The 16,067-nt window shown below is 45.8% G+C and overlaps 1 protein-coding gene across 1 annotated transcript in view; it reads left to right on the plus strand.

Moving 5' to 3' along the window:
• Window positions 1–213: 213 nt before the first annotated feature.
• cenpp (centromere protein P) overlaps window positions 214–16,067 on the plus strand; it is a 164,883-nt gene continuing 149,029 nt past the window's right edge. Inside the window, exons 1-5 of the mRNA XM_056272782.1 lie at window positions 214–324; window positions 818–999; window positions 4,094–4,257; window positions 5,773–5,861; window positions 9,956–10,044. Coding sequence (XP_056128757.1) covers window positions 863–999; window positions 4,094–4,257; window positions 5,773–5,861; window positions 9,956–10,044 — 479 coding nt within the window. The 5' untranslated portion in view covers window positions 214–324; window positions 818–862. The remainder of the gene's footprint in view (window positions 325–817; window positions 1,000–4,093; window positions 4,258–5,772; window positions 5,862–9,955; window positions 10,045–16,067) is intronic.

Consider the following 16,067-nt stretch of genomic DNA (forward strand, 5'->3'; position numbering starts at 1 on the left):
TCAAAAGAATTTGGTGTTCGGTGAAATATAGTTTTGTTTTGTTTTGGTTTGTTTTGTTTTTGTTTTTGTTTTTGGAGAGGTAACTCTGGTTCACACTCCAGTACTCTGGTAGGTGGCGGTAGAGCACCTTACACTGGTTGCCAGCCGCTATTAAAAGGGAGAGGAAGAAGAAGAAGAAGCAGAAGAAGCAGAAGAAGAAGAAGTTGAAGTTGGAGCGGCAGAAGCGCCAGAAGCGGCAGAAGAGGAGGGTAGAAGCTAACGTTAACTTCTGATATTTTAACCTTATTTAACTTAATATTCTAAACTTTGTAACCTAATATCAAGGTAATGTTAATTTGATTTACTTGAACCTAATTTAACTTTGTGTCAAGCTTTATGACTTCACGTCCGCATGACATTAACCTATTTTCAACTGTACAGTTTGTTATTGATAATAACTATGCTTTATCATCATTTAACTTTATATGTCAACCTTTATATCCTTAGTCTACCAACTGAATGTTAACTTTTAACTTTATACGTCAAATTTTGTAACTTCATGTCAGCACTAATGTTGAATGGCTATTCCCGACTAGCTGTTATTCCAGTGATGTCGTTTGAGGTTACATTCAGTTTGCGTTACGTTAAAACGAGGGTCAAATGGGGGTCAAGTGAGTGAACGAATCAATTTAAAACGGATCGAGTGTCAAGTTTTTGCTTTAATTTCTTGCTGTCTATTGTGTGTACGGTTGATATTCTTGATGTTGTGGCCGAGTATCTATCTAATATAGTATGAGGAGTCCCTCATGACACCAACCTGTTTCACTTTCCACTTGAGGTCCACTGGTGCTGTGAATAAGTGGTCCTGTCGACCTGGTGCAGCATGGAGGGGCGTGTGGACCAGGTGGCCGAGATGGAGGCTGAGCTCAGCTCCCTGCAGGCCCAGATCGCGACACTGAAGGCGGTTCAACAGTCACAGCCGCCCAGCGTCCGACTCGGAGGACGCATCAGAGACGCCTTGTGAGTCACTGCAGTAAAACTCCAGAACAGAATGAGTAAAAAAACCCCGCTTCTTAAATCAGCCTCCAGTATGTAGAAGAATAAGAAGAAACATGACAGCAAATGTGAATTGTCTTTTTTTTAAATGGATGTTGTAGATAAATTGTGGGTGATTTAACTCAACGATTGGAAAAATTAGACCTTTACAAACTAGACAATTTATTTCTAAATGAATACAGATAGTTTATTGTCCGACTTGAGGAAATTTGTAACCACAATTCGTAGGATACAAATCCTTGACACATGTTCATATACATTGATATATTTGCAAATGGGTACACACAGAGGCTATTATTATGTACATAAATATGAAGATGACATTTAATGGGACATGTGTACATGGATATTACATTACATTACAGTCATTTAGCCGACGCTTTTATCCAAAGCGACTTACAATAAATGCGTTTAACGTAGGAAATCAGGAGAACTACTAGTCATCAGAGGTCATAAGTGCATCTAAACAAGCATCTAAGAGCAAAACCAGTGCTGAAGTAAAACGGCAAAAAAGAGGGTTTTTTCTTCTTCTTTTTTTTTTAATGAGTGAATACAATAAGTGGTAAGAACAAGTAACAGGGTAGTAGTTCTTAAAGAGGTGAGTTTTCAACCTGCGCTGAAAGATGGGCAGCGACTCTGCTGTCCTGACATCAGTGGGGAGTTCAGTCCACCACTGTGGGGCCAGGACAGAACAGAGCCGTGACCGGGTCGATCGGCAGCAGGGGCCTCTGAGCGACGGGGCAACCAGGCGTCTCGAGGCAGCAGAGTGAAGTGGTCGGGCGGGGGTGTAGGGCTTGACCATGGCCTGGAGATAGGAAGGAGATGTTCCTTTCACTGCCCTGTAGGCTAGCACCAGAGTCTTAAACTGGATGCGAGCAGCTACTGGGAGCCAGTGTAGGGACATGAGGAGGGGAGTTGTGTGGGAGAACTTAGGGCGGTTGAACACCAGACGAGCTGCAGCTTTCTGAACAAGCTCCAGAGGTCTGATGGCCGATGCTGGGGCACCAGCAAGGAGGGAGTTGCCGTAGTCCAGCCGGGAGATGACCAGAGCCTGGATGAGCACCTGTGCCATCTCGTCGGTGAGGAATGGGCGAATCCTCCTGATGTTATAGAGGAGAAATCTGCAGGAGCGAGCAACCAACGCAATGTTTTCAGCAAACGACAGTTGGTCGTCCAGGATCACACCCAGATTCCTCACAGTCCGAGTTGGCGTCACCACGATGTTGTCAATGGTGATGGCCAGCTCTCGGTGCGGGCAACCTTTCCCCGGGAGGAACATCAGCTCTGTCTTGTCCAGACTGAGCTTCAGGTAGTGTGTCGCCATCCACTCCGAGATGTCAGTCAAACATGCAGCAATGCGTGTCTCTACTTGTGTGTCAGAGGGAAGAAAGGACAAGATCAGCTGGGTGTCATCGGCATAACAACGGTAAGAGAAGTCATGCGAGCGAATAACAGAACCCAGGGATGTCGTGTACAGGGAGAGAGGGAGAGGACCCAGAACCGAACCCTGTGGAACGCCTGTAGTCAGTCTGTGAGGCTCCGACATGGATATGGACAAAACTTCTGCAAAAGCAGTTTTTTTATTGGTTTTGAAGGAAATATTGTTCTCCTTCACTGACTTGTGCCTCATTCACACATTCAGTCTTTCCCTGAAATGTTCAAGGACGCATCCACTACCTGCATGGGGTCACGTGTGAATAAGAGCATGAATCGATATTCAGGTAAATCTGTACTGCCAGTTTCCCACCTCAAGATCATGTTTTCATTTACGGGAAGATGTTGGCAAGGCTGTGTTGTGAATGAAAGCAGTAACATTGCAGGGACGCACACATAAAGCGTTGTGTCCATCTGACGAAAGGCTTTTTCACGTGGAGCGAGTGAACCAATCGCAAGACTCTGCTGATGGCGTATTTGAATCCGCAATGGTCGCCTTGCCTCGTGTGGGATTTGATAACTGCAATACAAGTTCTTTTTTCAAGAATGGCTGGAAACTGGACAGTTTCAGAAATAAGGGCGCTGCTTTCAGTCTGTGCAGTGGATGAGCAGGAGGGTCTGGAACAGTTAGAGATGCTGTAGTGTACGAGAAAATAACAGGAATTCTATGTGAGCGTGGCATAATGAGGCAAACGAGCCGAGTCTTAAGCTTACCGAGAAGCTGCTGGACTGTCCCTTGTTCCAGCGTTGCCATGGCATGTGTGAAAAGGTGCAAAATGTTCCTGAATGTAGGCGCATGTGTATAACATAGTGTATCCAAAAAAACATCAGTGAGGACTCAGGACTCCAGAGGTAGCTTTACTTGTCTTTGGCAGCTTCAACAAACAGAGAGAGAGAGCAGACACACCCTTGTTCTTCTTTTTTATATAGACTAACTGGACAGGTAAAACATGAGGAGCCTAGAGCTCCCTCAAGGTAAGTAATACTGTAAAGTACATCTCCCCCTTCTCCGGTCTGCAGCCAACACTTAACTGAAATGAATCAAATAATAATTTCTTTTGTACAGTCTCTTAGCCTACTGTATTATGTTTATTTATTTAATTTTTTGTAGCACTCATCATCTTGACCCCAAAGGTTAGGGCCTATAGTGGTCAGGTTGGTGTCTCTCTCTGGTGGAGTGCCTCAGGGGTGGTGTTTCCTGTAATACAGGTGGGGACTCACTTGCATTCCAGGACTGGATGTGGGTATGTGTCCTGGTCGCAGCACTAGCGCCCCCTCTGGTTGGTTGGGGTGCCTGTTCGGGGGAGAGGGGGAACTGGGGGGAATAGCGTGATCCTCCCACGCGCTACATCCCCTGGCGAAACTCCTCACTGTCAGGTGAAAAGAAGTGGCTGGTGACTCCACATGTATCAGAGGAAACGTGGTAGTCTGCAGCCCTCCCCGGATCGGCAGAGGGGGTGGAGCAGCGACCAGGACGGCTTGAAAGAGTGGGGTAATTGGCCGGATTCAATTGGAGAGAAAAGGGGGGGAAATCCCCCCCCCAAAAAAAGGGGTGTCAGTGTTTTGCTGTCCTGTATCCACAGCTGCTTTTCACCCGTCTGTTCTCGGTGGCTGTGATCTGCAGGCTGCGTATGGGTGAGGAGCTGAGAGGAGAGAAGATGCGGCAAGAAGAGGTGGAGCTCAGCAGACTGAAGGTAGAGCTTGAGGAGTTGGAGAAGGAGCTGAGCAGACAGACCAGGATGAACGGAGTCACTCTGATAAACTGCATCACGGAGACAGTAAAGAGGAGTAAGAGCCCCCCACTGTAAACGGGACAAACCCGCCCTTTTAAAGAAAGAAAGAAAGAAAGCCACTTTATGGTTTCATAGTACAGGTTCAGATGAAATGTGTTCTCTGCATGTAACCATCCTATTGTATAGGAGCAGCTGCAGCGCCCAGGGTCAACTCCACTTCTTCTTTCCATTGCATTGCTCAGGGACACAGGCAGGAGTATTAACACTAATACCTTGTTAAAATACATGATGAGTGTATTATTATGTTTTAGGGGCATTATGTGTAACGCCATTTGAATTCTGACTCCTAGTGTTTGGTGGTGTGAATAATGATAAATCAAAATGGACAAGAAACCTCTTCAGTAGAAATCAGGTTTCAGTGATGGCTGCACAGTTCACTGACAAACCACAAGCGAACCAGTCAGCCAGTCCGACTCCTGTGTTTCTCAACTGAGCCAGCTGGACTGAACACAGCTCCCCCCTGAACAGAACATTTTCTATCAGGTTGAGCGATCCATCACACAAGAAACGGAATTAAGTTTAAGTGATACTACTACTACTTTCACCTGCTCCCGTTAGGGGGCGCCACAGCGGATCATCCGTTTCCATCGCTTCCTGTCCTCTGCATCTTCCTCTGTCACACCAGCCACCTGCATGTCCTCCCTCATCACATCCATAAACCTCCTCTTTGGCCTTCCTCTTCTCCTCTTCCCTGGCAGCTCCATATTCAGCATCCTTCTCCCAATATACCCAGCATCTCTCCTCCACACATGTCCACACCATCTCAATCTTGTCTCTCTTGCTTTGTCTCCAAACCGTCCAACCTGAGCTGTCCCTCTAATATACTCGTTCCTAATCCTGTCCTTCTTCATCACTCCCAGTGAAAATCTTATCATCTTCATCTCTGCCACCTCCAGCTCCACCTCCTGTCTTTTCATCAGTGCCACTGTCTCCAAACCATATAACATAGCTGGTCTCACTACCATCTTGTAAACCTTCCCTTTAACTCTTGCTGGTACCCTTCTGTCACACGTCACTCCTGACACTCTTCTCCACCCACTCCACCCTGCCTGCACTCTCTTCTTCACCTCTCTTCTGCACTCCCGTTACTTTGGACAGTTGACCCCAAGTATTTAAACTCATCCACCTTGGTCACCTCTACTCCTTGCAGCCTCACCATTCCACTGTCCTCCCTCTCATTCATGCATATATATTCTGTCTTGCTCCTACTGATTTTAATTCCTCTTCTTTCCACTGCATACCTTTTTAATTTTAAGCGATAGAACTACAATATTAAAGCAAATAAGCATGAATTTATGAGTGGTATGGAACTTCAGCCTTTTTCAACACATTTTCACTGATGGAATTGGGAGAAAATGAATTCTACCAATATTGTAATGAATCCTGTGTGTTCTCAATTCTCATCATCTGATAATAGCTGTATGGACTGTGTACGATGAAGTAATGTAACCCTGATATCCTCTGCACAAGTGAGAAATGCTACGTGTATGATGTCCGTGTTGTTTCTCAGGTGATCGCGGGCTGCTGCAGCGGTTCTGTCTGACAGGTCACTGCTCTGACATCTTCTTCCAAGTGGAATTTCAGGTCAGGGAGAGCAAGGTAAGACTCTCACAGCATTCAGCCAGGCTATGACATCATCTCCTCCACAGGAAGCACAAGTGGAAATGTCATGGAGAAAGCGAGAGACAATGAAAGTCATCAGTTAAAACAGACCTGACGTCAGGTCTCTCTCTCTCTGTCACTTCTCTGTCATCCATGATCACTTTGATTCCCTCTGTGACTTTCAACTTCTGTTGTCATAGTGTTGTGTAGCGTTTGTGTAGTTGCTGAGGCTAATCATGTTGTTGCATCTCCAAACCAGAAGGCAGTAGAAAGTCATTTTATGAGATAAAACATGGTAGAGCTGAGTAGAAGGTCCTCATTTGACTTGACAATACAAGGTGCAACACACATCACTACATATAGACAGTGCACAATACATATCACTACATATAGACAGTACACTATACATGTAGACAGTACACTATACATATCACTACATGTAGACAGTACACTATACATATAGACGGTACACTATACATATCACTCCATGTAGACAGTATACTGTACATATCACTACATATAGACAGTACACTATACGTATCACTACATATAGACAGTACATTATACATATCGCTACTATTCTGTCCTACGTGTTTGTGTCCATATATAAACAGGCCGACAGATAGTCAACATGACGAATCCCAAAGAAATACGGAGTCCCGGTCCAAGTTGAGGAACTTTACTGAAGAACTTTGAGAATTCAAACCTTTTTGTAAAACTGTATAGGGGGGCAATACAGAGAAAGAATGTTTCAATAAACATCGCATAAATTATAAAATGTTATCACATGTCTATGAAATAACTACATAACACATGTAAATAACTGCACATGACCGCATGTAAATAGCTGTACGTAACCAAGGAATTACGAAATCACACATGAATTATGAATGACTTATGAACTAATTGTAAATAATGTACATATAACATAGATCAATATGCTATAATATAGGCGGAATACGAGCAGACAGAATAACGTGACATTTCTACCACGGAGCTGACACAGCTAACTAGCAACCGAAAGGCTGGCTGGCTAACTAGCTAACAGAAAACGGTAGAAGCTAACATTACACATAGCTATTTTCATATTAACATGAATACAACAAAGTTCTTATAACAGACATCATCAATCACTTCAATAATGTCACAACTGAACTTACAGACGATGTTCTCCAAGGCACAAACGTAGATAGGAGCAATAAACCCAGGAGCTGGGCAAACATACGAAACTCCGCATGGAAAGCTGGACTGTACTGTTACCGTGCATATCAGGCAGCAAACTATTTCCTGAATTAAAGTCGTGTGAGGAAGGCTAGAGGGAGTAAATAAACTTCAAAATAAAAGTACTCTTCTCGCATTCTAATAAAGTAACGTCACAACTACATATAGACAGTATACTATACATATAGACAGTACACTATACATATCACTACATATAGACAGTACACTATACGTATCACTACATATAGACAGTACACTATATACACATCACTGCATATAGACAGTATAATATACATATAGACAGTACACTATATGTATCACTACATATAGACAGTACACTATACATATCACTACATATAGACAGTATACTATACATATAGACAGTATACTATACATATAGACAGTACACTATACATATCACTACATATAGACAGTATACTATACATATAGACCGTACACTATACGTATCACTACATATAGACAGTACACTATATACACATCACTGCATATAGACAGTCTACTATACATATAGAGTACACTATATGTATCACTACATATAGACAGTACACTATACATATCACTACATATAGACAGTATACTATACATATAGACAGTACACTATACATATCACTACATATAGACAATACACTATACATATCACTACATATAGACAGGATGCTATACATATAGACAGTACACTATACGTATCACTAAATACAGACAGTACACCTAGATGTATCACTACATATAGACCAGGGGTCTCAAACTGCCGGCCTGAAGGCCATAGGTAGTTTTGTGCAGCCAGTGCTATGTTTTAGATTTATTAAAAGATCCGAAACACGTATCCATTTTGCATAGTACTTTTGTGGGGTTTTTTTCTTCCAATGTTTCTGTGTTTCTAGTTCTTTTTTTTTTGGAGTTTCCCCCCATTTACGCTCCAATTGTACTTGGCCAATTACCCCACTCTTCCGAACCATCCCGCTCTCTGCTCCACCCCTTCTGCTGATCCGGGGAGGGCTGCAGACTACCACATGCCTCCTCCCATACATGTGGAGTCATCAGTCGCTTCTTTTCACCTGACAGTGAGGAGTTTCACCAGGGGGACATAGCACGTGGGAGGATCACGCTATTCCCCCCAGTTCCCCCTCCCCCCGAACAGGTGCCCTGACTGACCCAGAGGAGGCGCTAGTGCAGCGACCAGGACACATACCCACATCCGAATTCCCAACCGCAGACATGGCCAATTGTGTCTGTAGGGACGCCTGACCAAGCCGGAGATAACACGGGGATTCAAACCGGAGCCACCGTGTTGGTAGACAACAGAATAGACCGCCACGCCACCCGGATGCCCCACAAATGCTTGAGATGTGACAGTGTTATGACTGTTGTGGTGAAATGCGTGAATCACATCAGATCAGGAGGTTTACAACCCCGTCAATCCTGTGTGTTTGTGGAGGAAGTAGATACAGCATATGGAGGAAGGAGATGCAGCATATGGAGGAAGTAGATACAGCATATGGAGGAAGTAGATACAGCATATGGAGGAAGTAGATGCAGCATATGGAGATGTGTTGTACTTCACAGCAGTGCGCTGGTTGAGCAGAGGCAGAGTCGTGAAACGGTGTTTTGAAGTGAGGAGGCGATCAGAGAATTCATGAAAGAAGGCAGGCTACATGTTCCTGAGCTTGATAATCCCTCATGGCTCATGGATGCAGCTTTCTTAGTTGATACCACACAGAGACATGTGGTAGTCTGCAGCCCTCCCTGGATCAGTAGAGGGGGTGGAGCAGCGATCAGGACAGATCAGCAGAGGGGGTGGAGCAGCAATCAGGACAGATCAGCAGAGGGGGTGGAGCAGCGACCAGGACAGATAAGTAGAGGGGGTGGAGCAGCGATCAGGACAGATCAGTAGAGGGGGTGGAGCAGCGACCAGGACAGATCAGCAGATGGGGTGGAGCAGCGACCAGGGCGGCTTGGAAGACTGGGGTAATTAGCCAAGCACCATTGGGGAGAAAAAGGGGGGAAAACCCCCCTCAAAAAAGTAATGTACAAGATGAATGACCTTCATATAACACACAGCTTGGTTTTTTCTTTATTTTGTCTTTCTTTCTTTCTTTTTAAAAAAAATGTATTTCTGATTTTTCCCTTTTTTCTCTCAATTTAGGGGCCAATCGCTCCCTATTCTAGTTCAAACACCCACCCTCGTACTGCATGCGTTCGCCAACTGCATCTCTCCGGCTGGCAGTCTCGAAAGAGACGCCTCCCCACTTCCGAGACAAGGCGAATCCAGGCTGAACTACTGCTTTTTCCAACACACACAGAGACGCATTCATGTGGCGAACACAAGCCGACTCCACCCCCTCCCGAAAACAGCGTTGCCAATTATTGCTGCTTCATTGAGTCCGGCCATAGTCGGATCTGACAAGACCGAGGCGCAAACCCCGGTCCCCGGCTGGCAACTGCATCAACACAAAGCCGATGCTTAGACCACTGCACCACCGCGGACATCTTTTATTTTTTATTTTTGAGCAGCTAAACAACTAAATAAACACACAATGACTTTAAAGAAAAAACAAATGTTCTTATTAAAATAAAAAAAGTTAGATATATTAAAACGGCCTATCTGTTTTACCACGGTGAATTCATAACTTGACTCACAAAACTACAACTGAACTCCAATTTCCAGTCTGTAGTGACTGAACCTGGATTCTAACCAGTCCTGATCACAACATGAGACAACACACACAACTCACCCAAAATGTCTCCAGAAATCTGCAGTGGGGTGTGTGATGCCAGACGTGTGGCAGAGCACAGCCCACACTCCAGGCTGGGGTTGGAGGTGAATCTGAACTGTCTTCCTGTCCCTACAGGAAGGACAGATGTCGGAGAGGACGATCAGCAATCTGCACGTTGTGATGGACAGCACGGAGCACCGAGACTTCAGCGGCTTTGTGTCTGGGTGAGTACTGAAGCACCAGGCTTCAACAGAAACGTACACTTCAGATACTGGACCTGATTTTAACCTGCTGCTGTCAGTCTGCTGTGGGGGTTGGGTTGAAACCTGAAGGCAGTGATGGAATGACTCAGTCAGTTGTGCTGTGTGTCTGTTTTAAAAGGAAAACTTATTTTTTTATTGGCCAGTGGAAAGGGCCGGCATTACCTACCGGCAGAAACAACAAATACATGTGACCTTTAACACAATATTTTGATTTATTGAATATTTCTATTAAGAATAAAACACTCTTTAGTGTGTACAAAGTTGGCAGTTGGTCAGAGAACCTAATCTTTCTGGGTTTTTCAAAGAGCTCCAACGCCTGTGCATATAGGAACGCCTCTGGTGCTGGTCCATTTATTGATATTCACAGACATGCAGCCAGGTGCTCTTCTTTCAGTCTGTTTCTCAGGTCAAAACTGACCTGAGAAACAGATGAAAAACAGACTCTTGGCTTTAAATTAACTATATAGAAATTAAATGCAAAATATGTTAAGTGCTGGAAGAAAGCTAAAATTCACTTTAGTCTGTTCATGGTTGAAAAATCTCTCTGGCAGTTTACAGTGGAGACAGGGATGACCAGCCCTGCTGCAGCTAGAAGGCAGAGGTTTGGGTATATTTCTGCCCATTCATCGTTTTCACTGGCCAGCAGCTGCAGGGTCTGAGCTTGCATCTTGTCCTTCAGAGGTTAGCAGAGGCAGGGCAAAAGAGCATACAGTGCAACTGAAACATTTACAGATGTCAAAACGAGCATTTCTCACCGCCAAGACAGATGAGACAGAAATCAATTCAGTTCATATTAATTCAGGTGATTTACCAACCTTAAATGATCCTGATAGTACATGCTGCTTGTAAGAGGTCCACCTCTGCAGAACTGTGGCTTCCTGTCCTGGGATGAATTTCTTTGTTAGGGTGTTCAACATTGAAATGTGGGTTATTTCATCTGAGGTAACCGCCTTTGGACCCAGGACACTGAGGGCCCCTAACACTTGAGTGTGCTGGAACCTGCACTCAAGATTGCTCTCCAGGCTGCAGATGTAAGGTTTGAGGACCTGGAATGATAGATTATACATTTTTCAGTTCAAGGAAAAAATAATCTTAAAATTTTCAAGTAAGAAGGGGTGTATTTACATCTCTGACGAATCTGGCCCACAGCTCTTCCTGGGGGTGCTCCTGGTTTCCGTGTCCCCTCCTGCTCCTCTCCTCCTCACAGGCAATGCTGAAGGCCCTAAGTCCTTCTGGGTCATCCAGGTCTTGGTGAAGGCGAGCAAAGAATGATCTGGGGAGTGGGGTCTCGCCTGCCTCCAGAATGCTCCTCGGAGTAGCAAGTGTGACTGGAACCTAAATGTGGAAAAAGACAACAATTTTACAAAGCACATAATGGAAATATCGGGGAGCATCATTTTTTTTTTTTATCAAATGCATCCCTTTGTAATCTACCTGCTCCTTTATGTGGAGAAAGTTCACGTCTGCTGTGGGTCAAATGTGGGGGAGATAATGTTTTTGATGTGAGCCAGAACCAGTTTCTCAAAGCACTTCATGGCAATCGGGGTGTATGGGTCGATATTCATTCAGATATGTGGGTGTGATTTCTTGGGGACAGGAATGATAGAGGTGGTCTTAAAGCATGCCGGGACTATGGCTTGGGACAGGGAGAGGTTAAATATAGTTGTGAAGACCTCAGCCAGCTAGTCAGCGCATCCAGAGGACCCGACCCGGTATGCTGTCTGGTCCGGCGGCCTTCCATGTGTTCACTCTGTGCAGTGATTCTCTGACCTCTGCAAAAGACAGAGTGAGCACCTGGTTTTCTGGGTGGCTTGGGATTTTTGTGGCCAGGTCAGTATTGTCCTTGTCGAAGCAGGCATAGAAATGATTTAGCTTGTCTGGCAGGGAGGCGTCATGGACAGTGGGACCGCTATTGGAGCTTTTGTAGTCTGTGATGGACTGAATGCCTGGCCACATTCGCCGGGGATCGGAGCTATTGTGAAAGTGGTCCTCTATTTGTAGGGAATAGTTGTGTTTGACTGTTCTGATGCCCTTTTTGAGGTTGGATCTGACTGCGCCGTACCTGACGAGTTACCTGACTTGAATGCTGCATCCCGGGCTTTCAGCAGCTGCTGGACCTCACTGGTCATCCAGGGTTTTTGTTTTGTTTTTTTTGTTGTGACACTCTCGGTGCAAAAGTTAATGTAGGATAGTATGGCAGACGTTTGTTCATTAATGTCTGTATGGGAGCCATGGGTAGCTGAATGTGCAAAAATACTCCAGTCTTGTGTTGTCAAAACAGTCCTGGAGTTCAGAGACTGCTCCTTCTGGCCAGACAGTGATTGTCTTTACTGCTGCCTTGATCCGTTTGATGAGGGGTTTGTAGGCTGGGACCAGGAACAGACAGAGGTGGTCGCCACTGCCCTGCACTTTGCTCTGACCCACCTTGAATTTAACAACACATACATCCGGATGCTGTTTATAGATTACAGCTCTGCCTTCAACACGATCATCCCCGCCAAACTAACCACCAAACTCCTTTCCCTTGGCCTCAACCCCTCCCTCTGTAACAACCCTGGACTTCCTGACCAACAGACCTCAGTCTGTTAGGTTAGGTGACCACACCTCCTCCACCCTGACCCTCAGCACAGGTGCCCCCTCCAGGCTGTGTTCTGAGCCCCCTCCTTTTCTCCTTCTTTACCCATGACTGCCTGCTAACTCACCCTTCAAATGTTATAGTTAAGTTTGCAGATGACACCACAGTCATTGGCCGTATCACCAGCAATGACGAGATGGCCTACAGGGACGAGATTCAGCACCTCACATCATGGTGTACTACCAACAATCTTGTTCTCAATGTGCAGAAGACGAAGGAGCTGATTGTGGACTTCAGGAGGTCTAGAAGCTGCAGCCACTCCCCCATACACATCAGTGGGGTGGAAGTGGAGCGTGTCTCCAGCTTTAAATTCCTTGGAGTCCACATCAGCGAGGAACTTTCCTGGACATCAAACACCCAGGCCCTTATGAAAAAGGCCCAACACGCCTGCATTTCCTGAGGAGGTTGAGATGCGCCCATCTATCCCCCAAATTTCTCACCAACTTCTACCACTGCACCACAGAGACCATCCTGACCAGCTGCATCTCAGTGTGGCACGGCAGCTGTACATCAGTAGACCAGAAAGCTCTGCAGTGGGTCGTCAAGGTGGCCCAGCATATCACCGGTACCCAGCTCCCAGCCATAAAAGACGTTTATCACAAACGCTGCCTTTGAAGGGGTCTGAGCATCAGCAGAGATCCCACCCACCCCAACCATGGACTGTTCTCCCCCCTGCACTCTGGGAGGCACTACAGGAGCCTCAGAGCCCACACTACCAGGCTCAAAAACAGCTTCTTTCCACAAGCTGTTGCCCACCTGAACCTGACCACCCACTGAATGTCTATAGACATTTTTAAATATTTTGTACTCTTGCTCTTTTTTAACTTATGTTTAGTTTTTGGTCCTCGTGTGTGTATATCTTATACTGTGTTTGTCTGTGTCTGTCTTGCACTGTTTGGTGAAGCCACAGCCCTCATTTCATTTTTAACATGTGCCTGCACATTGTTTTTAATGACAATAAATTGAATTGAATTGAATTGATATGTGAGGCAACACATCTGCTTGAAGGTAGAGGGCAGCCACAAAGGGGTATGTGGCACAAAAGGTGTATAGGCCTTTGGCCACTGGGCACCTCCTTGTGCTTGCCTCCTCTGCAAGAGCAGCCAGCATGGCTGGAAGGCTCCTCTGGAGATTTTGTATGGCTAGATGCTGAGATAACTACCTTGTATCTTTCACTTCCTACCAATAAGTAGAAACACTATGACACCACAATACTATTATGAAAATGGTGAAAACACACCTAAGCTTTCAAGCTGCTCAGACCGAGAGTGGCGGCTGTGGATCTGTGTAGCTGATCTCTGTGTGCCTTTTCTAAAGAACAGGTGCAGTTCCTGTAGGTTGTCCCTGAAGGTAAACATATATCTGACAGCATCTGAGGCATCTTTGCATGCCAGTGCTAGTCTGTGAGCAGCACACGCTACAGAAACCAGCTTTGGAAAACTGTCTGTGAGCTGCTTTGCCACTCCATTCACATGGCCTAGGTTTAAGATGTAAATTTAGTGTTGGGGGGTGTGATTTGGTTTCCTTTGTTAAATGTGGGCCTATAAAGCCCATTGAGACTGCAACTGTGATTAAGGGCTATACAAATAAACTTGACTTGACTAGTGCTAAGTAACAGCTGACAATATAAATTCCACACAATCAACCAGATTGAACAAGAAACTCCATACCTGTCACCACCGCTGCACCGTCTGTCCCGAGTCCATAGAACCTGTCTTCCAGGAGCTCCTTCTTCTGTAGTACACTCTTGATGGCAGCAACAATGCTGTCAGCTTTCCCATCTTCCAGAGTTACCCAGTCAAGGAAATGGTTAAAAACACACCCCTCTTTATCCAGGTGTCTAAAATAAAATTAATAGGTGTTCAGCCATATTAATAAGTATCAACTAGGCCTAAATCTTTATTTAAATGCACAGCATTCCTTCAAAAATAAAATAAAATTCTTGCAACCCGCTCGTCATGTGGCTGGGAGGTTCGTATCCCAGACTCGCCGTAACCGGTCACGGTCAGAGCGTCCACGGGGTAAGGCATTCGTTAGGCCACCCTTAACCGAGGGATAGTGGGTGTAGATCGGTGTAGTGTTTGGGAACTCGTCATTCTCCAGGCAGCCAAGCAACTGAAAGCATTCTCCCTACGCCTCCTTCGCGGCCTGAAGGTGATGCAATCCATGCGAGGCTGCAGCGTGTAAAATAGCGAGAGCAGCCGACACGAGTTTGAAGGAAGCTGGTGTTACGACTATCTCCTTCCTGTGGAAACGTGAGCCAGGGGAGTTATTCGACAAGAGTTCCGACCATATGCCATTGGGTTAATCGGGTGGGATAAGGGGAAAAACTAGAAATAAATTTATAAAATGAATAAATAAAATAAAAGATTGCTCTCTCCGGGTTGGGATGAGTTGCCTCAAGTGAAGGAGTTCATGTATCTTAGGGTCTTGTTCACGAGTGAGGGTAAGATGGAGAGGGAGATTAACAGGCAGATTGGTGTACCATCAGCAGTAATGCGGACATTGTACCGGACCGTTGTGGTGAAGAGGGAGCTGAGCCGGAAGGCAAAGCTCTCAATTTTACCAGTCAATCTTCGTTCCAACCCCCACCTAGGGTCATGTGCTTTGGGTAGTGACCGAAGGAGTTTCCTCCGTAGGGTGTCTGGGCTCAGCCTTAAAGAGATGGGGTGAGGAGTAGAGCCACTGCTCCTTCGCGTCGAAAGGAGCCAGTTGAGGTGGTTCGGGCATCTGATTAGGATGCCCCTGAGCGCCTTCCTTTGGAGGTTTTCTGGGCACGTCCAACTGGGAGGAGACCCCGGGGTAGAACCAGAACTTGCTGGAGGGGCTACATGTCCAATCTGGCCTGGGAACGCCTTGGGATCCCCCAGGAGGAGCTGGAGGTTTTTGCTGGGGAGAGGGAGGTCTGGAATGCCCTACTTAGCTTGCTGCCACTGCGACCCGACCCCGGAGAAGCGGCTGATGATGAGATGAGATGAATGCCAGAACCCAAGGTTTTCCAGCAGAACATTGCCCAGAGCATTTCACTGCCTCTGCTGGCTTGCCTTCTTCCCATAGTGCATCCTGGTACCATCTCTTCCCCAGGTAAACTATGCACACACACCCGGCCATCCACATGCTGTAAAAGAAAACATGATTTATCAGACCAGACCACACCACCTTCTTTCACTGCTCCATGGTCCAGTTCTGATGCTCACGTGCCCATTGTAGAAGCTTTTGATGGTGGACAGGGGTCATCATGGGAACTCTGGCTGGTCTGCAGCTACGCAGCTCCATACACAGCAAGCTGTGATTTACTGTGTGTTCTTACACCTGTCTATCATAGCCAGCATTAACTTTTTCAGTAATC

This window comes from Lampris incognitus, chromosome 2, assembly GCF_029633865.1.
Source record: "Lampris incognitus isolate fLamInc1 chromosome 2, fLamInc1.hap2, whole genome shotgun sequence".
Taxonomy (NCBI): Eukaryota; Metazoa; Chordata; class Actinopteri; order Lampriformes; family Lampridae; genus Lampris; species Lampris incognitus.